A 25,956-nucleotide genomic window follows, 5' to 3' on the forward strand; every position below is an offset into this window, starting at 1 on the left:
GCAAAACACAGACCCACTAGGGGGTTCCTGGCTTATACTCCGGGGAGTTAAAAAAAAAAAAAAATGATATAAAAAAAAATTCTAAAAAAAAAATTCTAAAAAAAAATGATATTAAAAAATATGTAAAAAAAGAAATTTTTTAGAAAAATTCAAAAAAGAAAAAAATTATAAAGAAAATTAAAATATATATATATTATATAAAAAAAAAATATATATATAAAAAAAATTTGACCTGCACGCATGTTTTTTTTTTTGGACCTGCGCATGTTTTTTTTTTGGACCTGCGTGCGCATGTTTTATTTTGACATGCGCGCAGGTCAAAAAAAAAACATGCGCGCAGGTCAAATATTTTTTTAAATATATATTTTTTTATAATTTTTCTTAGAATTTTTTTTTGTACATATATATATATTTTTACATTTTTTTTATATAATTTATTTATAATTTTTTTTTCGCACACACAGCTCCAAGTTGTCTCTATACTATATTTCTGCTTTTTTCTCCCGTCATAAGAACATTACTGTATGTAACCATGGCTATCTGTTGCGTGGCTTTCCCACTAAGATACAGAGCTGCCAACTTTCACGGTTTCACCGTGTTTTTGCCTGCTTGCACACGCCACACATGCACTTTCTCACGGCAAAAACAAAACAAAACACGCGTCCGTCTACCCCCCCCCCCCCCCCCCCCCAAGATAGCTTTCTTTATAAAATATTGGTATTCATTTTTAGTGTTTCTCATGCCACAGAAACCACAGTGAATCCTGTGTTTCTGTGCCCCGCTGTGGTGTCGACAGCACAGAGCTCCGGTACCGTTACAGGACAGCGGTGGTTTCTTTCAGCTTGTATTGTATTCCAATTTGAGTGAAAACACACATAACATTAGCTTAAAAGAAAAAAAACTGTTTAAGGATGCTTATCTTTGCGTGAAGTTTGGGATGACTCGTCTGCCAATGACTTCAAGTTGGTTGTGTTTTAACCGGTGATTGTTGTGCCAAACTGTTTACAAAGGGACACTTGCTTGCGACGCAGCAAGCGTCTGCTAGTTGACCTGCCGGGCGGGACGATCAGTAGGTCTACTTCCCCACATAAAGAGCTTAGTTCTGATTGGATCGCTTCCCAAATCGTCCCGCTTACATTTTCGTCTCGTTTTTATTCGCTAACGAAAGTGTCAAAAGATTTCGTCGTAGTTTTTGTCATCCTAAATTGATTTTTATTTAGTTACTGTCTCGTTTTCGTCAGACTGTAGACCAGTTTAATGTTGAACTCAAACATCCTCGGCTTCACTTCTGGTGGATTACAGCCAGTCAGAGACAGCCAGCCAGCAGAAAGCTGGCTGAGACTCACAGGGTGGGAGAAGGTGGTCCATGATAAAGATGCACTTTGAACCAGGACCAAGCTGTGATCTACAAATGGACCACAGAAATATGGTTGGTTTAAACTAAAGTTAGTGAAATGTGTGTTTGTCCCCATCTGAATGCCATCTTTTCCTGAAACACCAAAAAGACCAGAAGTACTACTCATGCATGTGAATGCGGTTAGTAATGCATATTATATGTAATAAATATTTATTTAAACCCAGAAATAAAAACTCAAAACAAGCATACATTCACCTGACCTTTTATCAGCTTTAAGAACATTTTCCATCAGCTTATCTTACATTAGGACACCAGATTTGTTTAAATTGCAAAGCTGAATCCAATGTGCATCAAACAGATTCTAAATCGTACCAGCATCGTACTCATCTTCAAATACTGCTCAATGACCAAAGGATTCCTATTGATATTCTATAAACATAAAAGGTGTCCTTCACAAAATCCATTGGTTCATCTTTCAGATAAAAGATGTGCAAAACAATACTCCACATCTTCTAGAAAATAAAATACACTTAGGTAAACAAGAGTGTTCCAGGTCTGAATATCCTACATCACACATGTATTCATTTTTCAACCCTGGAGCAAATGCTCTACAATAATGCAACACAAATAATAACGTTGTTAAGGATAATTGATAATAGTAAATAATAGTAATACTGTTTGATGTTCAGTTCCTCCACTCGATCTGCGCCTGTGCTGATCCCACCCGGCCCCTAGAGGGCGCTGGAGCGTTCACGCCAGCTGGCTGCATCATACGGAGCAGAGAAGAACGCCCGCTTCCCAATAACACACTAGCACAACACACCGTTCGTAGGCTAGCAAAGAAAAAAACAAAACAAACAATCTTGTATACTAGTTTGCTCTTGGGAAATTGAGGGCTATAGGCTCACGTTTAACACTGTTGTCCTAATATATATGTATAGTGAGTAACAGTTATATACATGAGCGCGGAAACACGCCGGTGAGGGTTACCTGCTGGGGGCCACCCAGCAGCCTTGAAACATCGTCTTGAAAGGACCTTAGTGCAAACGCATCGCGGGAAACCCTAATGCTGGCAGAAGTCGATGTGCGCACATCCGCTGCTAAAGGGGTGACGGGAGGACAGGGCCGTTACAAATGCTGTGTGGCGTGCAAGCATCAAGCGTGCAACGAGCTTCTAACAACCTCTGTTCTACCAAACGCAACTACAAAAATACTCTGCGCCCCTCCTGCTGTGTGTGAGTGAGTGCGTGTCATCGTTTCTTCACACTCCAAAGTGTGCGGAAATGACAACATGAAAGGGTTGACCACGGTGAAAGAGTATTAGTGAGTATAATTTGCTGGGACCAGCCTAACTTCTGAATCTAACACCAAAGCAAGACATGAGGGAAACCAAAGGGGTCTACAGTTCCCATGACAACCTGGGGATGCTGGAACACGAGACAAACCTTACAGTCGCCATTAGCAACATGATGACATCACAGAACACTTAACCAATCAACAGTCGGTGCTCATTATTAGCCATAATGCTGTAGCAATACTGCAGTACCAACCATGGACACAGCTGATGGCTGGTCCACACCGACCTGGCCAGAGGCCCTCGTGTTCTGGACTGCTGCTCATTTTGGTTTTCTTATTGAGGAGTAGATGTGGGAAAGCTTTCTCACGGTGCTCTGAGTCTTATACACCTGCTCACACGTGCCTTCTGAAAGTGATTGGTGACGTAGGAACCACACTTGACGTGGAAGTGAGCATCCCGAATGACCAGAGCCAAGAGCCTTTCAGAAGAGATGATGATACACAATAAAGAGACGCGGTTGACAGGGCACCGGTGTGTCCCCGTGTGACGCCTCTTCAGAGACAGACTCAAGGCGATGTTAAATGTGAAGACCGGGCGCCACGCGCCACGTTCTAACTGGCCGAATCCTGGCTGACGGGCTGAGCACAAGCACTGCGCTGCCGCAGGGTGGGCTGTGGGTCGGCAGCGGCCTGCTCCGACCACACTGCACCGGGTGAGGGACGCTGAGATGAAGGGCAGGAGGAGGAGGAGGAGTGGGCGGGCTGCGGGTCGGTAGTGGCCTGCTCCGACCATACTGCACTGGGCGAGGGAGGCTGAGAGAAAGAGCAGGAGGAGGATGAGGAAGAGGCGGTGGGAGATACAGGCTGGGAGGCAGGGGGAGATGGAGCAGAGCCTGAAGGCTCCGGGGCGTCATGGCTTCTGGAGGAAGAGGAGCAGCAGAGGCCTGTAATGTCAGTCTGGCTCTCTGAGGGGGTAGAGGGGAGAAGGGCTGGCGTGTGTAGTGAAGAGGAGGAGGAGGGACAATCCAGGCAGGCCGACTGGCTCATACTAGAAAAGCCTTCTCCAGACGACAAGGCACCTCCTTTCTCTTCTAATAACGGGGCCGGCGTCCCGTCACCCTCCCTCCCATTGGCTGGAGAGTCTTGGGGCCCCACCTCAGGGAGTCTGGGATTGGCAGCGGGGTTATCCTGGGCGGCGCTGGGGGCAGTGACCTGGCTCTTGAGCTGGGCGTGGCAGAGGGGGCAGGTCTCCTGGACGTAGAGCCACTTCTTCAGACAGCCGGCGTGGAAGAAGTGGCTGCAGGGCGTGATCACTGCCTGGCTCATGTCCTGCAGAGGAAACACACATAGTTACACACCAACTTATACATGGACACAAGGCTCTACTCACCAGGGAGTAGATACCAAACACAAGTCAATACTCACCAGGGAGTCTATACTAAACACAAGTGTATTCTAAACAAACTACAACATTCATGCAAATCATGCCATCATTGGACACTATTCCTCCGTGCATGAATAGGGAAGTAGAGTGATCAACACACGAATGATGGATGCTCATAAACCATTATGGCCAAAGATGGCGTTAAGATTCTGTTGGTTTTAGAATGCCAAACAAAGCGGTTATCTGATCTGATGCGCTTCGAGAGGTCAGCGTTGAAAGGGGTCAAAAAGGTTGAAATCGTTTGAGCTTTGAGTGTGGCCTCAAGGAGGAGGAACCGAGCGGGCCGCGCTGGTCGGGCGTCGCTGCTGCACTGCAGAGGAACACACCGGCCTAGTGAGGCTGAGAGATCTTCATGTTTGGACCACTTCAAACATCCTGAACATCAGCAGTCCAACCCACACACAGACCCAGACAGAGACACACAAGACACCCAGAGAGAGACACACAGACAGAGAGAGCACCTGGTAGCAGATGGCGCAGATGTCGTTGTACTGCTGCAGCTGGAGGCTGCTGGCCGTGGGCAGGCTCTTGATCTTGTTGACAGCGTCGCGGCGCAGCAGGAAGCTCTGCCAGCCCAGCTGGGCCCGTAACCACACGTTGTAGTAGGAGTGCACCAGGATGATGGTGCTGCCCATCACACTCCACTCGCCAAACACCGTCTCTGACACGCCGTAGCACACCACGCACACCGCCACCTGGTGGAGAAGGGGGGGGGGGGCACATGGTGAACACGGACAACGTTCACACACTCCTCACAAAGCCCCGTCTCTCAGTTACTGGGGCCCTCGATGTGCCTCATGGGTCGCTGCTGATATCCACACTGTGCATGATCACCAGAGCCCGATTGGCTGACATACACAAACCAAAAAGAGTCACTCCTCTGAAAGGCCAACGGGAGGGTGTTGTGGAGCGCTCACCAGGAACTCCAGAAGGCGGTAGGTGCCGTTGACCACGTAGATGACCTCGTCCATGTTCTCCACCGGAGCCTTGCGGAACTCCTCCACCATGAAGAGGATGTAGATCAGCAGGGTGCCCAGGACCTGGGAAAAAAGTGCAGTGGATCACCTTCTGAGTAGACCCTCGCCAACATCTTGACTGAGGGCCACCGAATTCCTCCGCAACCTGGGTATGCAAGCATGCATGTCCACATCAACACGCCCCCGGCTATATGTGGTGGGCGTGCGTGCGTTACCTGCAGCGACGTGAGGACCGAGGAGGATATGATGATGAGGAGCCAGAAGTCCATGTGGAAGAACTGACAGATCATGTAGGCCATGTAGGAAGGGAAGACCAGCAGGAAGAGGCACAGAGACACGGCCCGGAAGTGCTTCCACAGGCTCCTGCAGCAGAGAGGAAGGAGCATGTAGTAGATAGCATGCGCTGGCCTGACTGAAAGGTGCTGAAATGCTGTCCCCATATATTGTTTGTTTGTGAATGGTTTTGAAAATTGGTTGTGAATGTGATTGATTTTACGGCAGATTAGGTCTGCATGCCATTGCTTTAACATGGATCATGCGGATAAGTTAACCAGGTTTTATTCTGCTTTTCACATGGTTAGTCACTTACGATGAGTAAGAGACAATGTTGTTACTTTTAGAGGCACGTACACGTTTAGAGCCAGCACAACCATCTCATATTGTGTTGCTTAATCCAAGATAATTTGGAGGCATGTGTCTGGAAGTCCTCCATATACTTAGGGCTCATGTGATTTTAAAAGGTATTTACTTGTCCCTGGAGGCGCCCAGAGCCAGGACGATGGGGTCTGCTATCTCCAGCATAGACTGCAGGATGGAGGCCACCACGATGAAGAGGATGATGGAGAGGAGGAAGGCTCGATGGATCACCTGTAGCTCAATCAGGCCAGTCTGGACCGCCAGAATCAGCAAGGTGATACCTTCGGTCATACCCCTGGAAACAGGCACATACCATTACACAACCCTAATCCACTCATATATACAGAGGAGCCATACTCTAGAATACATCATGGAATACTTTTCATCTGCCCACTCTTCTTCAACTCAGTACTCGAGAGCAAGCTTCCTTATTGCCTCCTAACTCACTCTTTTCATAACCTCACTGACAGACTCTGTTCAAACCTATCATGTTGTTTTATGTAGAGGGAGGAGTCGTATAACCCCCTGGGGTTTTGTCCCTCTCCTGCACATGTCGTTTTTTTTGTTCTTTTAATATCTTCCTTTACTGTGCAAATGAATAACCATTGACCCCAGTCACTGTCCAGCGGTCACCTGTGCATGGTGTTGTCGTTGAGGAAGGCCCGGTAGCCCTGTAGGTAGAACTTGCAGAGCGTGAGGACACCCAGGGCCACGAAGGACACGGTGAAGACCAGGCCCAGCAGGGAGTAGGGAGTGCTGCAACACTCTGCAATGCTGCACAGGGAGGGAGCCACCACACACACACACGTCACACACTCACCCTTCATAACAGGGACGTACCCTAACTCCAATCCGTTAACCAGGGAGCACAGATAATGGGATGGAAATATTTATTCTATCCAAAGTATTCTATCCAAACTTTTTTTTAAAAAGCCACGATTTACATATTTGTGTGCCGGCTGTTAGGTTTCTTCAAATTGGTTCATTTTATGGCCACAAGATAAGACACGTTCTGTTTGCAACATAGGACTTTGATTTCACTAACGGGTGGGTTTTATTTAATAGTAGTGGCCCCACCGCGCCAGGAGAGGGGGCTAGAGAGACCAGACCCTGGCAGCTGGCTGACCCCCTCCACACATGTAAAGTAAGCAGTGCCCCGTCCTCCCACACTTTAATTACACGCCTGAGTCAGGTGCATTATGGGTATTACGTAGTGCACTGTGGGGAACCCGAAAAACACTACAAAATGGTGCAGTATTTCGGGCAATGAAACCAATTGGAACAGAGCCAGATTGTTCATTAGAAAGTGGGGGGCGGGCCTGGGGAAATGAATACTCTAGCGCCACTACCTGGTGAGGAAGAGGAAAAGCAGCCTTTCCCTGGAGGAAGGCTGGTCTCGGGTGCTGAAGTAGGAGTAGATCTGCAGGGCAAACAGCAGCAGCCAGAAGCACATGAAGAGCACGGGAAGAACCAGCTGGTTCCACAGAGACATGCCCAGGGCCAGCAGGCCATACACCTCCACCACCTAGAGAGAGACGCATAGATAGATGAGAGAGACATGCCTAGGGGCACACACACACACACACACACACACACACACACACACACACACACACACACACACACACACACACACACACACACACACACACACACACACACACACACAGTTACCTGAGCCAGTTCTCTGTAGGCAGTCTTGGCCAGTTTATATGGAACCAGCAGGTTGGAGGCCAGGAAGTAGATGACCTCCAGGCCCGTGAAGATCATGGAGAACTTGTTGATGAAGACAATGGTTTCCAAGGGGACCAGGCACAGCCTGGCCACTAGGGGGAGCAGGTGAGCAGAGAACAGCCAGATCCTCTTGGTCTGCATCACACAGGAGCACAGGGTGCAGACCACCAGCTGACCTGAGGGGAGACACATCGCATACACCAGTGAGTTCTCCATACAGACACATCCAGACCTACACAAGTTGTGTTTCCACAGCAGGCACTCTCCCCAGGAGCTAGGAACTCTAAGCCTTTCCACTGCAGGGACCAGGGGCCTCATGTACAAAGACTTGCGTGGATTTCTGACTAAAATTTTGCGGACGCCAAAATCTGGAAAGCTGCTGCGCACAAATAAATCCGGATGTATCAATCCTTGCGTAAGCACGATTTCACGCAGATTCTCTTTGTACATCCCAATTAACGTGAAATTGAGCGCACATGCACGAGCCTGTCTCTCCACCCAGTCTCCTCCCTCATTTAATATGCTAATTTGTATAAATAGGTCTGCAGTAGTGCGCTCGTTAGGAGAAAGGAAGAAAAAATAACTTTAGTGAATGCGAGGTGGAGGTGCTGATTTCGGAGGTAGAGGCCAGAAATAAGATCTTGTTTGGCTCTCTTTCCTCCGGAATCAGCACCAAAAGCAAAAAACTGGCGTCAATGAGGTTGGGGCGGAAAGCCGAACTGTGGCTGACATTAAAAAAAAGTGGTCGGACATCAAGGTGGACATAAAAAGAAAGGTCTCTGCCCACCGGAGAAGCGTGGGTCAGAGCGCAGCGGGGCGAGGTCGGGAGCTCGCCCTATTTGAGCAAAGGGTGGCAGCTGTGATTTGGGATCGGCTCCTTTTTGACCAAAAAAATCATAATAGTCGCGGAACACCCGTTAATTTTGAATGCGACCATCTTCTAACAAGGCCAACACTGCCATTGTCAACCTATCGATTATTGCCACATTTTGCGCATGCTTTTATATTCTCATTTATTTGGATGCATGCTGACGATAGGTTGTATCCATACACCCAATGTGTCAATAATATGTAGGCCTAGGCCTACATAATTCGAAATTGGCCGACTGGTTCATTGATGGATTGATTTTAACTAACAATGGCTTGTGCTTACTCCACTCAACATCACATAATAATATTGCAGTCAAGAATTTCACAACAAATGTGTGAAGAGAGATCATATGTCATGCGTGGTCCGGAAAATATGTAACGTTTAATAAACAAGCCATCACTGAAAATAATATTGCTGGGGCTTCCTTTTAATTCCAATATTGACAATTTAGTTTTATGGGTCTGATTAAGTTTAGCCTAACAACAGTGTCACATTATGCGTCTCGACAACAATAACGCATGATTGAAGCGCATTTAAGATCACGCATTCCAACGTTCAAATCCACTTTGAACTTGCCTCATATTGCAATATTACTTCATGACTCGTGATCGAGTAGGCCTAATGTTGTTGCGCTGCATTGCCTCTATGTGCCGCCAACTGACAAAATGCAGCAGAAATGTGCGTAAGCCAGGAATTTAGTTTGCGTGGAGAACCGCACTTTCTCACGTCAAGTCAGTCTTTGTACATCCGAACGTTTGCGTGAGAAGTTGCTTACGCAGCTTTTTTGTGCGTAAGCAAGCTTTGTACATGAGGCCCCAGGCTCTTAAGTTCTGCAGATATTATTTTTACCCTCAAAAGTCCCTGCTTAAGGAAAGGCACTTTCCAATGTGCCGGAGCTTTGGGGTTGGGGCTTGCAGGAGCTTTGGGGTTGGGGCTTGCAGGGGGTTGGGGCTTGCAGGAGCTTTGGGGTTGGGGCTTACAGGGGGTTGGGGCTTGCAGCGCTGAACCTCTCTGATTGGGGTACTTTTTGGGGTACTCTAGCATTTTAAACCGACACTTGTTTTTTTCTTCTCTTCAACGCGCAGTTAACCACTCAGTGCTCTTACTGGATCCAGTGGTAAACTACAACGTACATTCCTAGACCTATAATAATCTGATACATGTATTGATCATTAATCTCGATAGCACTCACGCGTAACAAGCCAATGTTGACTTGTACACCATTCGCTACACTATTTTTTCATGTGGATTAAAAAGTTTAACTTTCATATTTTTTTAATAATTGAATCCTCTAAATGGAAACATAGAAAGCAACTTCAAAGAAAATGAAAAGACTAGAACTGTACCAAATTGTTGAGGAATGGAAGCCTTCAGGGGATATGAAAGTGGTGCCGAGCTGGGCTCATGGCCAGGCCAACAGCAGCCGAGCAGCGTGTACGTGTTATCTCAGACCCCGTTTATAAGTCAACATGTCAGAAACAAAACATGGACAAGACGATCCTTCTGCAAACAAAGCATGGACACTTTGAGATAACTAAAAGTGACAGCTACACCAGCTGTGGATTTCAGCCCTCTCTCTGCCAATGTTCAGTCAAAGAGACAGACGTGAACTCAGCAATACTGTGAACTAGGGATGCACCGAAATGAAAATTCTTGGCCGAAACCGAAAATGAGGAAACCAAGGCCGAAAACCCGAAACAAATTATTATGCCAATTATTAGTAGGCCTACCATTGCATTTATAGCTATGACTGTGTACTAACCTCACTAAAATCAAGGCATTGCAATTCAAAGAATAAATCAATTACAATTATTAAAAGTATAAAAATATTTATTTAGCACTGAAAAAACAACACCGTTTTCCGTTTTGCACTTTGCAGACGGTCCCTAAGCTCGGATGATAGCCGACAGCTTACTCGCGGCTGATAGCCGACAGCTCATAGAAGCTGTCTCATAGCGAGCCGTCGCTAAAGACGGCTCGTTTGGATGAAAACAAGGTTGTAGCTGGTTCTCTAGATTACTACATTTAGCTAGAGGTGTCATTTGTTTCACAATGTTTCACTGATGGTCTATGGAACTATCTATCTATGAAAAATTAAAGCCGACTCTTTGCAGATTTACCCCCTCTCGAAATTTCAGAATTACACGTTTTGCAAATCGCTATCCGTGGGTCTTTTTCAGATATATGGAAATATGCCCACACCGCAGACATGTTGGCGCAGAGGCACTTATCCAGACAAGCGTGTGCTGGCCGCGTTTTTTGTTTGCGTCATCACAATTTCCTGTTTCGGCCGTGTTGTTTCGGTGATAAAAGTGTTTTGGCTGAAAGCCGAAAATGCGCTTTTGGGCCATTTTCGGTGGCCGAAATTTCGGCGCATCCCTACTGTGAATGCAAAATGTTGACTTAATATACCTTTGAAAAACGTTGCATTATATGCATTTTATTGTATCTTGAATGAATTAGAACTTATAAACAGACAATCGTTAATTTATTGGAATATTAATTAAGCTATAAAGGCTATTGTGGGAGTGTTTGTGATGATGGCTGGTTTAAGCAGCCTCACCTGGTGGAGTCTGAATGGACTCTGGGGCTGGGTGAGGCAGCGCACACTGCACATTGAGTAATCAGTGTGCACATGTTAAACCAGTGGCAGTAGAGCCCCCTTGCCATGTTCATGATCAAACCTTTGCAATAAACCGGATTAAAAAAACACCACCACCCTGTGTCCTTTGTCTGGATGAGCCCAAACTTAAGTCTCCTAGGTGGAGTGTGGCGTGGACATATGTTACAGCTATGTAGCAGTTATTTCTGTATATGGAGGAAACTGCCCTTGTGTTTCAAACAAACACAGCTCCAGAGCAGTCCCCAGAACTCTCTCCTATTTGGCCACTTTATAAATTCTACATGGCAGTACTTTGTGATGTGAGCTGGTTCATGCATAGAGGACCTTTGCATCAGGCCTCATGTTATAGCCTGGGTGCCACTGGGGAGCAGATGAGTGATATGATTAAGGAGGAGCTAGGTCATGGTAGCTGAATACCCAACAAGTGACAAGGGGGACATCCAGCCTGATCTCTGACCTGGTTATTCAGGGCTGGGGAGGACAAATGTGTCTTTGTCCATTCAAATGTCTACGGTGGTGACCTGTGGTAGAAGCCATGTGATGTAATTGTGTCACCAATGTGCTTTCTGTGTGGAACTGACGCTGAATGAATACAAACACACCTGTACGACCACCTGAGGTTGAATGCAATTCAAAGTTCATATTGAGTATTGTTCCTACCTATGAGGGCGGTGGTGAATCTGTTCATGGAGAGGGGCTCCAGGTATAGAGGTCCCTCAAACCCAGACTCCAGCTCCCCACGAACATAGTCCCTGTAGAGAGGTCACAACATGAGGCATTCCTCCTACATCGCTGTATACATGCCTCTTCAAACATCATCTTAGGCTCATTTTAGTTTTTGGCTCAATAGTGTTACATTCATTTAATCTTTTCATTGTTTTTTTTCAGAATATTGCAGTCAAGTCACGTTGTGTATTTTGTTCAGTTGTGTGATCCGTAATATTCACGGTAACGTAATCCAGGAGAGACCTCATGTTTACACAATGTTTCAATATCCATCTAGCTTACTATGATGGTCTACTTTAACAAGGGGCTTATGAACCCTAAGAGCTACTGCTATGTTTCCCACACAGACTGTATTTGGGTGGGTGATTGTTGTTTAAAAAAAAAAGAAGATTATTTGTCCGAGAGAACGATGCCATCCGCGATTGATAGTTTCCCATACATTAAAAAAAATGTATTGGGGTAAAATTCATTGTTGAGCTCTGCACATCCCATTGATTTTCTCTGGCTCCCTCGCACAAACACACAATAGACAATAGATTGCCTGTGTGTAGCCCCACCTCTCCATGCTCACTCTGAATCATGAATCAAACATGATCACGCCTGGAAGGATTGTGGTTGGCTTTTCAACCCAGAGAAGACGGCTGGTGGACTTCATCAATAGAATCAATCCAGAGTTCACCAATTAGTATTATGGATGTCAGCAATACCAACAAACTCTTATCCACACACAGTACATGCTCTAAATATTTCACTTTGGTTTGGTTAGGGCTTTTTCTGGTGTAAAAAAAAAGTCTGCGGTACACATGTTAGGCCAGTTTAACCAAATACTGCCTATGTTGAGTCAGTTTAACCTGTATTATATACAGTCTATGTGAGATACACAGGCAATGCAGTTCTTTACCTGCTTTTCACTGTTGTAGAGGTAGTGGGATACACTTCTACACTGAGATTTTAATCCATTGGGTACTTTTGGAAGTGTGAGACCTCCTCCAGTTTAATTACATTTTATTTAGGCTATTGTTTAGGGAAGGGTATTTCCTTGAACAACAGCCTACGGATGGCCCATATAGAGAGGAGTGCTGCTGCCCGTCTCCTGGGCAAGTTAACACCGTTATACACGCGGGACTCAGAGGAAGTCTTTAGTTCCCCGCGTCACTTCTCTGTAATCCAGAACATGGATATCTGTTGAATGTTGAATATTTTTCCAATTTAAAAGAAAACTTAAAAGCTTGTAATTGAATACATATACTCGTCTGGGAAACAGATTTCTGCTTGAGTCACATCAGATCAATTTCCCTGTTAGAATCTCAATCTAACGGGGAAACCCTGCTAGATTAGATTAAGAGGAACTACATGTTCCACCACGTGTCTCAACCTCTGCAGAAACCGATACATCTCCTTAGTCCATCTTTGTTTGTTGTTAACAATGCTACGGTAATGAGTCACTGTGTAGTGTACCTGGAGACCTGGTGGCCAGTGTAGAGCAGCAGAGCGGTGAGGACATACAGGTAAAGTTTGACCAGGTGTTGTCGAGGCAGGGTCAACAGCACCAAGCTCAGGATATAACCTGTTGGGAGAGACGCAGAAATACAGGACGTGTCAGATCATGATGCATGTGTGCCAATACGCCTCTGATGCCCTGTAGCACAGACAAGTATCCAAGTCTTGACTCACTGTTTCCTAGCTGAACTACAGTATTTAAGTGTGTATTTTCTCCACCAACAAGGCGACCAGATCAGATTTTCTTCAGATAAGTCCATCCTGATCAAACTAGGATGAGACACTGAGCAGGGTGGTCACAGAGCTCACTCTGGTCACTGTCTCTAGGACTGAGTTGACTCCTTAACTACTGCTTCATTGGCTCTCCGCATCCCTTGCAGCCATCTAGCTTGTCTTAACATGTGAGCAACACTGGCCAACATGTGGGTTTTATTACTGGCTGGAGCAGAGGACACCGTGACCCTAGCCAGGGCAGTGACAGGAGGTCAGAATGGAGAACCATAAAGAGAGGCAGATTACAAGGTGACCGTCGGAGAACTCCAACAACATATAGGAGCCTGTCCCCAAAGAGCTGTTTCAACAAATCATAACGCCAACCTACCGCCAAACATATGAATACAAATGAGTGTTAAGCTAAACAGATAGTATCTGAATAAGCAGAAATAGGAGATAATATCATACAAGTCAAGGCGTGTTCACTAGGTTGAGTGCAGTTTTCTCCAGCACGGCAAGTATCGAAACACACACAATCAGCGACACAATCAGCTAGGGCTCCGACCCTGAAGCCCATCTTCATCAAACTGCCAGGCCCACGGCCCCTCCCCTCCCTGAAATGGCTGCTGTGCATTGCCCACAGGAGAACAATGGAGTCGGTTGACACCGGTGAGCAAACAGGTCTCAGTTGAGAAAAATGAATTTTTATTTTTTTGTATTGATTTTGTCTTGCACTGTATCATACCAAACCATGAGTTTGGAGAATGATTTCACCCCTAGTATCAGGTGTCACATACTTCTGTTGCATACTTCCAGTCTCTGACACGTCACCTCACCACAACATCCTGTGGAACTCGGAGGTGTATCATAATTCAGAAGTAAGAATGGGTTAAATGCTTCAAATTAATGGTTTTCTCATGAGAGCTGCCATTTTTACCTATAAGACAACAGAAAAGGACTTATATTTAGTGTTTACCTAGACACACACCAAGCCCTATAGTCTAGTAAGCATGACACAGTTTGATTACATTTTGTAATAGTTTGCTAGTGAATGTGCATATGGGCCAATGAATTTGAGCTGGGACAGTTTTTGGGTAGGGCTGTCAAGTTCTGGTTGATGGTCGATCGACATGCACTTGTTTGACCAACTTTTAATTGGTCAGACAATCCCTGGTGTTCCTTTCATACAGAGGAAGTGCTTCTTAATCCATTTTCTACAGGGGCGGGGGACAAATTCACACCAATGTATTTCATTTTTTAAGTGATAGGCTATTTTCGGGTAGAATCATTAATTATGAATACATCTCATTTGATGCTCCGTAGATTCATTTTTAATAATCGGATGGTTTAATAGCCTATAAGACTTATAAGACAGAGGTCAAAACCCCCAGTTTTCACTGCTTGAACTACCCTTAAGGAAGACTGCCGTCTTAACTAACTGAACATTTACTCCAACAGGCAGAGACAAGTAGTAAAGACCACGGCACTGTGCTGACATGGTTCAGTAGCGATTGGTATGTTTTGGCAACACATCAAACATGTTAACTCATTCAATACGGCCCCATGCAAACATATCCCAGCTAGGCTATGTTGAACATTAAAAAGAGACAGATGTGAACATACTGCTTAGTGTCAAGCTTTAACCTCACTTTTCTTTATTCACCAATGCAGCTTGTATTGTTTTTAAATTATAACCCATCATAACAGCAATTACCGTACAGTGAACCGTGAATTCAAAACCGAGGTGCATACCAAACCGTGACTGTTGTGTACCATTACACCAATAATTCCTATGCATTTATGCAGCTGCATGTGTACACAGCACTGTGTGCATACAAATATGGCTTTAGGCTCATCAGGTGACCACTGACCTCTATGTTAGTGCATGGGTGGCTATTTATTCTGCAGGTGCACCTGTGTGTATGTGAGTGTGTGTGTGTGTGTGAGTGTGTGTCCACTCACCCACATAGTGCAGGTAGAGGGCCAGGTACTTGTACTGGAACAACGGGTTGTTGGAGAGGCTGGAGCGCTGGATCTTCTGGAAGAAAGAGCTCACGTCCCAGCGATACAGCACGTCCAGCAGCATGATGCTAGGCACCCGCAGGCCCACATTGAGCACCGCCTCTACGCGCTCCTTCACCGCCATGGCCCCTGCTGCGCCGCTCAGCAGAACCAACCACTTAGACTAGGACTTCACTGTGGGCTCACTGTCAGTGGGGGGAAGAACAGAGGAAGATGATGGATTACAGAATGGGGATTACGGAGGAGAGGAGGAAAGAGTTCAGCCAGATGGAAACATGAGAGAGAAGGGAAATAGATAAATAGAGGCAAAGGAGTCCAGAACAGGGGTGAGGGAAGAGAGAAAACACAATGTAGGGGAAGGAGACAGTGAGGATGACAATCAGCAATTAAATCAGTTCAGGATAAACAGATGCAAGTCATTATCAGTCAGAAAACTAGATGTTGGACCCAACACAACAAATTAGATAAAATCAAGCTGGGGTCAGTATTCCATAACCATGTGATTTGCTGGATGACAGCAGTGGAGTAAACACAGGGAGGGGGCTGCATCAGCCAAAGCCCTATTCTGATTATTTGATGCTTAAAACCACTATGTTGATCACCAGCAGAGACGTCACACTGGTCTTAGTTTAAGTTCTCCCCGTCTCATGTGGTGTGCATCACAGCTCAAAACACACAGAAATTCAAGAAATGTGTTTCCCAGAAAAATAACCACCCTTGTAGGACACTGGTATTGTTCAGATACCACAACCATATGGTCTCAAACCACCGCACTCCTGCAGCATGCAGCACTGAAAAACATTAATATACCAGACAGTGACAGTGTAGCTGCACTAACGTCTGCTTAAGTTGTATTATCAAGGAGGTTAAATAGCATCTTTCTCTTAAAAGCGAGTAACTTCATTTTCCATCGTCTCATCATAGCCACATTCATCAATGCATGATATTCTTTGAATTGTGACACATTTTACCTAATAGGACTTGGCGAAATAAGCGAACAATGTTGAAAAATAATTGAGACAAAGCAATATTTAATCAGGTCAACATCATGCATCAAACTAAGTGAGCCATTATGTCACAGTCTACAGCAGGACCGGATAGCAATAGTGGGTCTCTGTTAGGAATGGCAGCTTCACGCACGCGACCTAAAGTACCATCAATCACTACCGTTATCAAAAATACAATACTGCCATGGACTTCGAAACAGTGAATGTAATTAAACAGAACATACACGCTAAATACAACTGTATATGTCTGACTGTATTTAAATTGAAACAAGTAACGTCACTGTCTGACTGTGAGAAACATAACAGTTGGTTTTGGCTTTGGTTGAGCATGTACGTGTTACACGACGTGCACGCCGTTTTGGTTCCTAACCTCTTGGTGGCTGCTGACGTCAGACCATCCCGTCCTCCTCCCGCAGCCCAGGACGGCTTCGCTTACTTACATAATATGAACTCACTACGGTGGCAGAGAAACCACTTTGCGGAAATCCCACCTTATATAACGCTACAATCCACCACTTGAGCTTCAGTAATTATTATCCAAGTGCGAAATGAGATCGCTGCTTCATTCTAGTAACGTTGCGGAAGCATCCATCAGAAGTATTTAGATGAGCGGATCTAGCCCCTGCCTAACGGGTGGTGCTGCTGCTGCTGCATCTCCTGTAGAGAATGAACTGTAGTAACCCCGCCGTCTCGACCAGAGACACCCGCTCCTTGTCTGCGGGACTCTAACGGGCTCTGCCGCTCCCACCAAAAGTTGCATTAGCTTGTGAATGTCTGACCAAACAGGTTGATGGCGGTTTTCTAAAGTCTTGTTTAATGTAACAGGTGTGTTAAAGTGACATGCTAGGCTTTTCCCCCGGAGTTGATAAGCTGCAGCGGCCAGGCAGCAGGAATTGTGCCAGCAGCAGTTTTAGTTATTTAGCTAGCTTAGGTAGAAGCTACCCAACAGTTAGACAGTGACGTTACAACAGCCTGCCTGTTCACAACAGGTTTGTTTGCCAATTATTTGAGAACAGTGTCCTGTCAAGTTAATAAACCACGACTATTTTACAATTCAACAAACGCAAAATTAGTTACCATGGAAAATACGGACGGATGCTCAATAGCTTTTTAGCCTAGCTAAAGGGCTAGGCTAGTAGCTTACAACTAGTTACTAAGCTTACGAAGCACCAGAAAGCGTACTTATCCCGCTCAAAACAGACGTGGAAATATCGACTTACGTGTGGGACGCGACGTTGAAGACGAGTGGCACGGTTTCCAGATGCTTTTCAGGTCGAATATCGACCATTTTAACCCGGCGCCACCCGAGTTAACGGTCTGGAAGCGGATCTCCTGAGAGGATGCGGCCCGGCGCTCACCCCCGCCCCCCCCGCAGCCATCACCCGGAGAGGACGCTCTGCGCATGAGCGCTGAATACTTTGTATTATTATATTATTTGTGTTTGTTTAATTCAAATGGTTTTATTCGTCACATACTAATACAGGATAGGCAGTGAAATGTTTGTGTGACATTTACGTGTCTAATTAAAAATCGTTTACATTTAAATATATGGATATTCGTGCACAATTTGGGGGAAAAAAACTTTTTGGTCATAAACTTATATATACTAAATGACTGAGAAAAAGTATAATACGGAAAAAGTTATAATACGGAACTTGATTTTATTAATAATATTTTGATTAGCATGGGCAATGGGGACGATATTTAAATGTTTCAAACATATTTTGAAATGCAGCATAGATAGATTTCCTCCCCAAAATATTCATTACTTGTGCACATTTTGAAGGAATCGTATCTTATTTTAATGCGGTAATGCAGTATGAGTACAATACATTGAGCACAATTAAGAACTATTTGTTGACCTGGAAGATTTCAGTTGTACCAACAAGTTTCCTAGTTGTAACATGTACAGGGTATTTCTGAGTGATATACATGTATACCGTATGTTGGTTGCATGTTGTCATCAACATGGAATACGTGTATTCGGTGTAAACTTTCGCTCTGTCCTTGTGTTTCTGAAGGCCCCAAACATTGCCAAATAAAAATGTTCAATCTAAAACTGCTGCTGAAATATTAAAAGAGTTAACAACATTGGCGCTACTATTTAAATGTATCAGTGGCAGGTCTGATTTTTTTTTTCAATTTTATATACAATGCATTTCTTACCTAAATACAAGTAACCATGGTAACGGCCTAATATCTTCGCGTCACTTCCGGCCGATATTACAACGACCGGAAGTGCAGAGTGTTCATTGAATGAAAGTGAGGAGCAAACTTCATTCGACTTCATCAATTGTCGTTGCTGAAGAGCATATTTTAATAGGGAACCTTGATCGTCAGATATATTTTACGAGGTGAGTCAACACAGACCTGAATACATCATTTGCTGAAGTTTATTTCAGGCCGGCCAGCACAACTGATTACCTAGCAAGTGTTAGCAATTTCATGCTAAAAATACCAATAATAGATTTATTTTTGTCTTAGTAACCGAGTTTGGCCTAATATTCGTTCATATGTGAACATCTCAGTTTGTTTCTGTTTTAGTGCCAATGTTTTAACCTAAGACGATTAACCTTATGAAACATGATCAATGCTACTTCGTTTGTCTCTCTCCAGGGCTGTGTGTGCATGCACTTGCCATCTGCAACCGACGAAGTGTATGCGCTGGTCAGCGCATCTTCGTGAGCACACACACACAGCAGCAGTCCAAGGGGTGTATGTGGGCACGAGGAGGCGTTTGCAGTCATGTCTGTATCGGTGATCATAAAATGGGGCGGTCAGGAGTACTCCATACGTTCTCTGTCTGAGGAGGACACCGTAATGGACCTTAAACAGTCGATTAAATCCTTGACCGGCGTACTGCCAGAGAGACAGAAGCTCCTGGGTCTCAAGGTGAAAGGTAACCATTGCCCTCAACCCTGACGCTAACTATTATCTCTTTAGGAACTTTGCTGATACCCATTTTGGGGGTCCAAATAATTATTCCACACTTTTAGCTACCTGTCTGTCACGTGAGCTCAACTTTTCTAAATGGACTATGCATTGACCCTCTCTCTCCTGCAGGTAAACCAGCTGAGGACGTGATGAAGCTTGGAACTCTGAAGCTCAAGCCCAACACCAAGATCATGATGATGGGCACCAGAGAGGAGGGTCTGGTACGTGGCAAGAAGGATTTCTAAAAGATAATACAGGAGTAAAGGTGCTGTCGATAAGATTAAGAGCTATATTTTGAGTGTAATTTGTTAAATGTGCCATAGCCTATTGATGAGGTTATGGCCTCATCAATTATTATTGATAACTATTGATGAGGGGAATGCTCTGTGAGAATACCATTGCTTCTGGCTCTGCATGAGACCATTTAGACCTCTACCAAGTCATTTCTGACCAATCTTCCCTAATTTATTCTGGGAATCCATCATGAGGGCATGCACTAACCTCAGACATGCATGCAGTGCATGCACTAACCTTTTTAAACGCTCCATCACATCCGTCAATTCAATGTTTTTTTGGGAGTTATTTATTTTTTAATATTAGTTAGTTAGTTAATCTCTATTTGGCTCTCTCTTTACTATTCACAAACCTTTCCTTCAGCAGCTTGAGCTTAACCAGTGTTTTCATTTATTATTAAGCAGCTACATAGGTAAAACAACAGCAACCAGTGGGCTATTTAATAAAAACCTAATCACTTAATTTGTGGTGTGGTGCTTTTTTGTTTCTGAAGGAAGAGGTGTTAGCCCCGCCTCCAGAGAACGATGATGTGGTCAACGACTTCGACATTGAGGAGGAAGTCATCGAAGTGGAAAACAGGTGTGTGTGTGTGTGTGTGTGTGTGTGTGTGTGTGTGTGTGTGTGTGTGTGTGTGTGTGTGTGTGTGTGTGTGTGTGTGTGTGTGTGTGTGTGTGTGTGTGTGTGTGTGTTTCTGTTTACTAACTGCATCAAATATATTTTGATGAAATTGCCAACATGAGCAAATAAAATTATTTATCCAATGTAATTGCAATGTTCACCCCACTATTCGGTCAGTTGGAACTCAATTATAGATGCATGAGCAAATTGCAGAAATGCTGTTTCTCTGAACAACTGCAATCATTCTCTGCAAGCATACCTGACCATGGGAAATGCAGTCTTTATTCTTGGAAGCTGTTTCTCTAATCCCCCCCTGAAGGCACATAAATACAATTAGTAAAGAATAGCATCAGAGCACTGAATTACCAAAGAGGATTTACTCGAGAACAACTCGTGTTTGTCTTGTTAAGAGTGAGCTTTGTTTGTCTAGAGAGGAGAACCTAGCTAAAATCACTTCGACATTGAGGAGGAAGTCATCGAAGTGGAAAACAGGTGTGTGTGTGTGTGTGTGTGTGTGTGTGTGTGTGTGTGTGTGTGTGTGTGTGTGTGTGTGTGTGTGTGTGTGTGTGTGTGTGTGTGTGTGTGTGTGTGTGTGTGTGTGTGTGTGAGAGAACCTATTAGAGTTTCTGTTTACTAACTGCATCAAATATATTTTGATGAAATTGCCAACATGAGCAAATAAAATTATTTATCCAATGTAATTGCAATGTTCACCCCACTATTCGGTCAGTTGGAACTCAATTATAGATGCATGAGCAAATTGCAGAAATGCTGTTTCTCTGAACAACTGCAATCATTCTCTGCAAGCATACCTGACCATGGGAAATGCAGTCTTTATTCTTGGAAGCTGTTTCTCTAATCCCCCCCTGAAGGCACATAAATACAATTAGTAAAGAATAGCATCAGAGCACTGAATTACCAAAGAGGATTTACTCGAGAACAACTCGTGTTTGTCTTGTTAAGAGTGAGCTTTGTTTGTCTAGAGAGGAGAACCTAGCTAAAATCGCCCGGAGAGTGAAGGACTACAAGGTGGAAGAGCTGAACCCTCCCAGAGAAGGCAAGAGACTCCTTGTGCTGGACGTGGACTACACACTGTTTGGTGAGTGACGCCTGTCATCTAACTGGTGACCTTTTGAACCCTCCTCACCCAGTAGCAGCAGCATTCTGTGGACAGGCTAGTGGGGAGCCCTTGTATTGCTGTTATTAGCAGGAAGGTTCTGGGTTCAGCCCCTGCCCATCTCTGCTGCACACGTCTTCCTTTTGCATGCCATCATTTCCTTATCCTAGTTTGACCCCTGCAGAGTGTTAATGAAATGTGGTGGGTGGTGGAAGTGTGCATTCAAGTGTACATTATGTCAAATGTGCCCTTATTCAAACTTAATGTATTCATGCTCTGCGGAAGGAGGGCAACCTTTCACTTCGTGCCACCTAGCTGAGTGTGTGTGTGTGTGTGTGTGTGCGTGCGCGCAGATCATAAGTCCTGTGCTGAGACGGGTCAGGAGCTGATGAGACCTTACCTCCACGAGTTCCTAACGTCTGCCTACGAAGACTACGACATTGTGATCTGGTGTATGGTTCTACTTCTTCATGTTGCCTCTCTTCTTTCCACGTCCCTTACTTTGCATTTAGTTTGGATGATCTAAGTAGTTAAATTTACTCTGAAAGCATTGACTTATTTAAAACCCCAAATCTCTTAAACCCTCTATTGTCTTCTTGAGACATGTCATTAGTTAGCCAATACCATGGGCAGTTAATAACAATGTCATGATTTTATTTCCATTCATAAATGTGGTCACACATCCTGCAGCTGCTACAAGTATGAAGTGGATTGATGCTAAAATGAAGGTAAGGACTTTGTTCTGCTTGTATTTAATGAAGTGCATTTGGTCACTACTTTGTGTTATTCAACTTCAGAGTAGTTACTGTGCCTCACCAGCAGGGAGCAGCAGTGTGCATCCATTGGTGTGTATTTTGTGTGTTTTTGTTCAGGAGCTTGGAGTAATTGACAACCCAAACTACAAGATCACCTTCATGCTGGACAGTGCAGCCATGATCACGGTGCACACACCCAAGAGAGGCGTAGTGGAGGTACACATGCACACACGCACACACACATATTTCTCTCCTTTTACACAAGATGGTTTTAGGCAAATCAGAATCAGCTTTATTGGCCAGGTTTGCATAAACAAACAAGAAATTTGACTTTGGTTAATTCTTTGCTCTCAAGTACAACACTCACCTAACCTATTGATATATTAAAAAAACAAAAACAAAGAAATATAAATATACTGTTAAGTGTACAGTATGACAATACCATAGAACTTACAAATTTACAAAAAAGAATATATAATAACAATAACAAAACAAGAGGGAAGAAATTGTGCAATATCAGTACAGTCAGATTTAAATATAAATATATACAAATAAACTGTTGATGCATAATCTATCTTGTAGTCCTATAGATGGCTTACCGTCTAGTCCCATCGAAGCTGCTCTGCGTGCCTATATAACTGCACAGTTCCTCCACACCTGCACCACACACACACACACACACCTAGGGGAAATTACCTGATCTGTGTGGTTTTGGCAGGTGAAGCCGCTGGGTGTTGTTTGGGGCAAGTACGAGGAACTGTACAGCAGGAAGAACACCATCATGTTTGACGACATTGGACGCAACTTCCTCATGAACCCGCAGAATGGCCTGAAGGTAAACCAGCCTCTCCTTCTGTCCCAGTCCTGGGTGGGGGGAGAACCCGGGGGCCAGACCCAGAGTCACACCACTGTGGATCTGACTGAGTGTGTCTCACCACACGCTCACAGCACAAATCTGCCTGCGGGAGATTTGAAGACAATCCAGAGCATGGACTACAGAATCAAAATAGAATCCTAGTAGAATAAGAGAACACTCGTGCTGTTACCTTTTGGCCCTTTAAGACGAGTACAGGCCTTTCACACATGAACTCCGGATCCGTCTCCGAAAAGAATCGTGTCTGGAGATGATCCGGAGTCGCCCGTTCACGCTGAACAGACGTGTTCACACATCCTGGAGATAATCCGGATACTTGAATTCTCCAGACTTTACACAAGGGGCCTGGCAGGGGTAAACTCTGGAGAGGCGGTTGGGACATTTGCGTTCACACACATTAAGCCCCCCAGTATTCATCCTTTGAATACTTCAAAGGATGTCCGCCTCAGTGCATGTGAGAAAGTGCTAATATCTAGTGTATTGTAGTTTAGTTCAAGATAAACCTTGCACATTGTCAAGGCAGTGTGAATTGTAAAGCTGGATCCTGTGTGTGTGTGTGTGTGTGTGTGTGTGTGTGTGTGTGTGTGTGTGTGTGTGTGTGTGTGTGTGTGTGTGTGTGTGTGTGTGTGTGTGTGTGTGTGTGTGTGTGTGTGTGTGTCTCTCTCTAGATACGACCCTTCATGAAGGCCCATCTCAACAGAGAGAAGGACAGAGAGCTGTATAAACTAGCTCAGTACCTGAAGGAGATCGCCAAGCTGGAGGACTTCACCGGACTGAACCACAAACACTGGGAAAGGTAAGCCTTCGTGCTTCGTGCATTTCCAATGCAGTCATACATTTCCGTTCATCTGAATCTAGCATATAAAGGGCGGAGTGGACCCAGCTAAATGTAGTTGAATGGGATTTGCATTACTCCTCCCACAATTCGGCTCCCCTCCCCCTGGCTCGCATGACGCTGCAATATTCACCTTTTGTTTGATAGAAATAAAGATTTATTTCTTGAAGAAATTTTAAGGATTGACCAAAATTATATTTATGCCCACAGGTACTTGTCCAAGAGGCAGAACCATTGATGGCCAGGGAACACACACACACACACACACACACACACACACACACACACACACACACACACACACACACACACACACACACACACACACACACACACACACACACACACACACACACACCTTGTATAGGACACTCACAGACATGCAGTCCAACAAGTACACCTCACAGGACAGAGATGGGCCTCCTATACTCCTGCCGTTTGTCTCTCTCTCTGTGTTCTCAAACATAACTCACGGGTGATTCCCTTCAACGCTTATTACAAAGAGACTCGTGTGGAGAGGGGCCTGTAGCCACAGGGGTAGCAGTGGGACTCAAAGGGCAGCAGGTGTGCGAGTTAAGGCTACAGGTGTGTGATTTAAGACAACACTAACTGCTTTGTAAACTCATGCAAGCAGCGACACAGTCCTGTATGGGAAAGTAAAGGCTGATGGTTCAGCTTAACAGCTGGATGTCTACACTGGTGTGTGAGTGTGTGTGTGGAACAAGCCCACTGTGTTGTTTCACCAGTAGAAAACAAATCCTATGGTTTTATATGGGTTAGATAAGCTAGTTATTAACCGATATTTATGTATGCCAACTGCAAACGTATCAACATGAAGCATATCAAAAAGAGGAATTTTCGAGTTTCATAAAAAAAAGGTGGGCGTATTATATACACAAATGTACCTATGCATCCATTAGATTTTTTTTACTTTTTCAAAATCAGTTAGTGTGTTGCAGATTGGCCGTTCTTTCAGTCCTATGGTTTACATTAGTCCGTGATGGGTTTGTGTGTTCAAGTATTAAAGCAAACTGCACCGCTAGCCCTACAAACGCACAGCAACCTGTGTGTGTGTGTGTGTGTGTGTGTGTGTGTGTGTGTGTGTGTGTGTGTGTGTGTGTGTGTGTGTGTGTGTGTGTGTGTGTGTGTGTGTGTGTGTGTGTGTGTGTGTGTGTGTGTGTGTGGCAGTTTAAAGGATAAGGCTGGAGCTGCCATAATGCTTTCCTCCTGCTTTAAAACACAGTCAGTCTGTCTTGCAATTTGCAAATAGACTTGTCTTTTGGACTTCTTTGTATTGTCAAGAGGAACATGTGTGAAAAGACATCACCGTCACAGAGACGCAGTGCAGGATCCATTGTTTCCCTGAAATCGTCTTCACCCGCTGCCTCGGTCACCTATACCGGGTGTTCAGGGGAAGACATGCTGGCCAACCGGAGGGCCGAGGTCACCCACATGCACACGAGCTAGCTGTGTGAGCAGGCACAAAGCAGTGTCTCTTTTGAACACTTCAATTTCAATATGTCCTTTTATTGAAAAGATCAGACTCATCCGTTAACCAATACGCTTGTGTTTGTACATATATGTATGTATATGTATGTATAAACACATTTGCATCACTAATAGGTCCTAGTAAGGGGTGTGCAGGTGCAGCCCAGTAGAAGTTGAACCATGTGTGAGATGAGTGTTACATCCTGCGTCACTAAGTTGAACCTCTTGGATTCACACCAATGTAAGAGCTGCTTTTTATTTTCAGTTTTTTTTCTGCCTCTGTGTGTGTCTCTGATCCTTGTTTTGGCTGTAAATACAAAAATAAATTTTTGTACTAAAACAAATGAAGTGTATTATTATTAGTTATTTTGCTTGGAAGATACTTATTACAATTTTCGTTATTTATTTGTTAATTTATATATTTGTATAGTTACATAATCACATTCACCAAAGATTGTCTAATTTTGATGATTTCATTAATTCTGATGTTTTCTGATTCTGATGTATTCCACTTGCTTCCAGTTTCAAACTGAATCGTTACATGCATGAGTCAAGTTTGTTCTCTTATTGAAGTCGAGATTTAGAAATTCAGTTTAGTGCCGCAGACAAGTAAAGAAAGTTTGAGTCTTAATGAA

General features: G+C 44.4%; 2 protein-coding genes across 2 annotated transcripts; one reads left to right on the forward strand and one right to left on the reverse strand.

The window, feature by feature from the left end:
* Positions 1-1,613: 1,613 nt before the first annotated feature.
* LOC311353951 (RING finger protein 145-like) lies at positions 1,614-17,764 on the reverse strand. Its single transcript, XM_084473737.1, has 12 exons — positions 17,627-17,764; positions 15,340-15,584; positions 13,123-13,231; positions 11,599-11,690; positions 7,385-7,620; positions 7,060-7,235; positions 6,344-6,484; positions 5,823-6,005; positions 5,290-5,437; positions 5,015-5,137; positions 4,559-4,792; positions 1,614-3,982 (listed from the first exon to the last, which is right to left on the reverse strand). Exons 2-12 carry the CDS (start codon positions 15,521-15,523, stop codon positions 3,266-3,268), a joined length of 2,343 nt encoding a protein of 780 aa, XP_084329863.1. The 5' UTR covers positions 15,524-15,584; positions 17,627-17,764; the 3' UTR covers positions 1,614-3,265.
* Positions 17,765-18,639: 875 nt separating this feature from the next.
* Positions 18,640-25,607, forward strand: ublcp1 (ubiquitin-like domain containing CTD phosphatase 1). Its single transcript, XM_084473864.1, has 11 exons — positions 18,640-18,760; positions 19,023-19,305; positions 19,470-19,561; positions 20,128-20,213; positions 21,236-21,351; positions 21,723-21,821; positions 22,060-22,097; positions 22,242-22,340; positions 22,843-22,959; positions 23,667-23,794; positions 24,044-25,607. Exons 2-11 carry the CDS (start codon positions 19,152-19,154, stop codon positions 24,069-24,071), a joined length of 957 nt encoding a protein of 318 aa, XP_084329990.1. The 5' UTR covers positions 18,640-18,760; positions 19,023-19,151; the 3' UTR covers positions 24,072-25,607.
* Positions 25,608-25,956: the final 349 nt, after the last annotated feature.

The sequence above is a fragment of the Micromesistius poutassou genome (genome assembly GCF_964030765.1).
Source record: "Micromesistius poutassou genome assembly, chromosome: 10".
Classification (NCBI taxonomy): domain Eukaryota; kingdom Metazoa; phylum Chordata; class Actinopteri; order Gadiformes; family Gadidae; genus Micromesistius; species Micromesistius poutassou.

Excerpts from the sequence above, each read along its gene's own strand:
- LOC311353951 (XM_084473737.1), bottom strand. The coding sequence starts at position 15,523 with ATGGCGGTGAAGGAGCGCGTAGAGGCGGTGCTCAATGTGGGCCTGCGG. Across the intron at positions 6,485-7,059 it reads CTTTTCCTCTTCCTCACCAG|CATTGCAGAGTGTTGCAGCA; the intron begins GTAGTGGCGCTA and ends CTCCCTGTGCAG. Across the intron at positions 4,793-5,014 it reads ACCGCCTTCTGGAGTTCCTG|GTGGCGGTGTGCGTGGTGTG; the intron begins GTGAGCGCTCCA and ends CTTCTCCACCAG.
- ublcp1 (XM_084473864.1), top strand. The coding sequence starts at position 19,152 with ATGTCTGTATCGGTGATCATAAAATGGGGCGGTCAGGAGTACTCCATA. Across the intron at positions 20,214-21,235 it reads GTCATCGAAGTGGAAAACAG|AGAGGAGAACCTAGCTAAAA; the intron begins GTGTGTGTGTGT and ends TTGTTTGTCTAG. Across the intron at positions 22,098-22,241 it reads GGATTGATGCTAAAATGAAG|GAGCTTGGAGTAATTGACAA; the intron begins GTAAGGACTTTG and ends GTTTTTGTTCAG.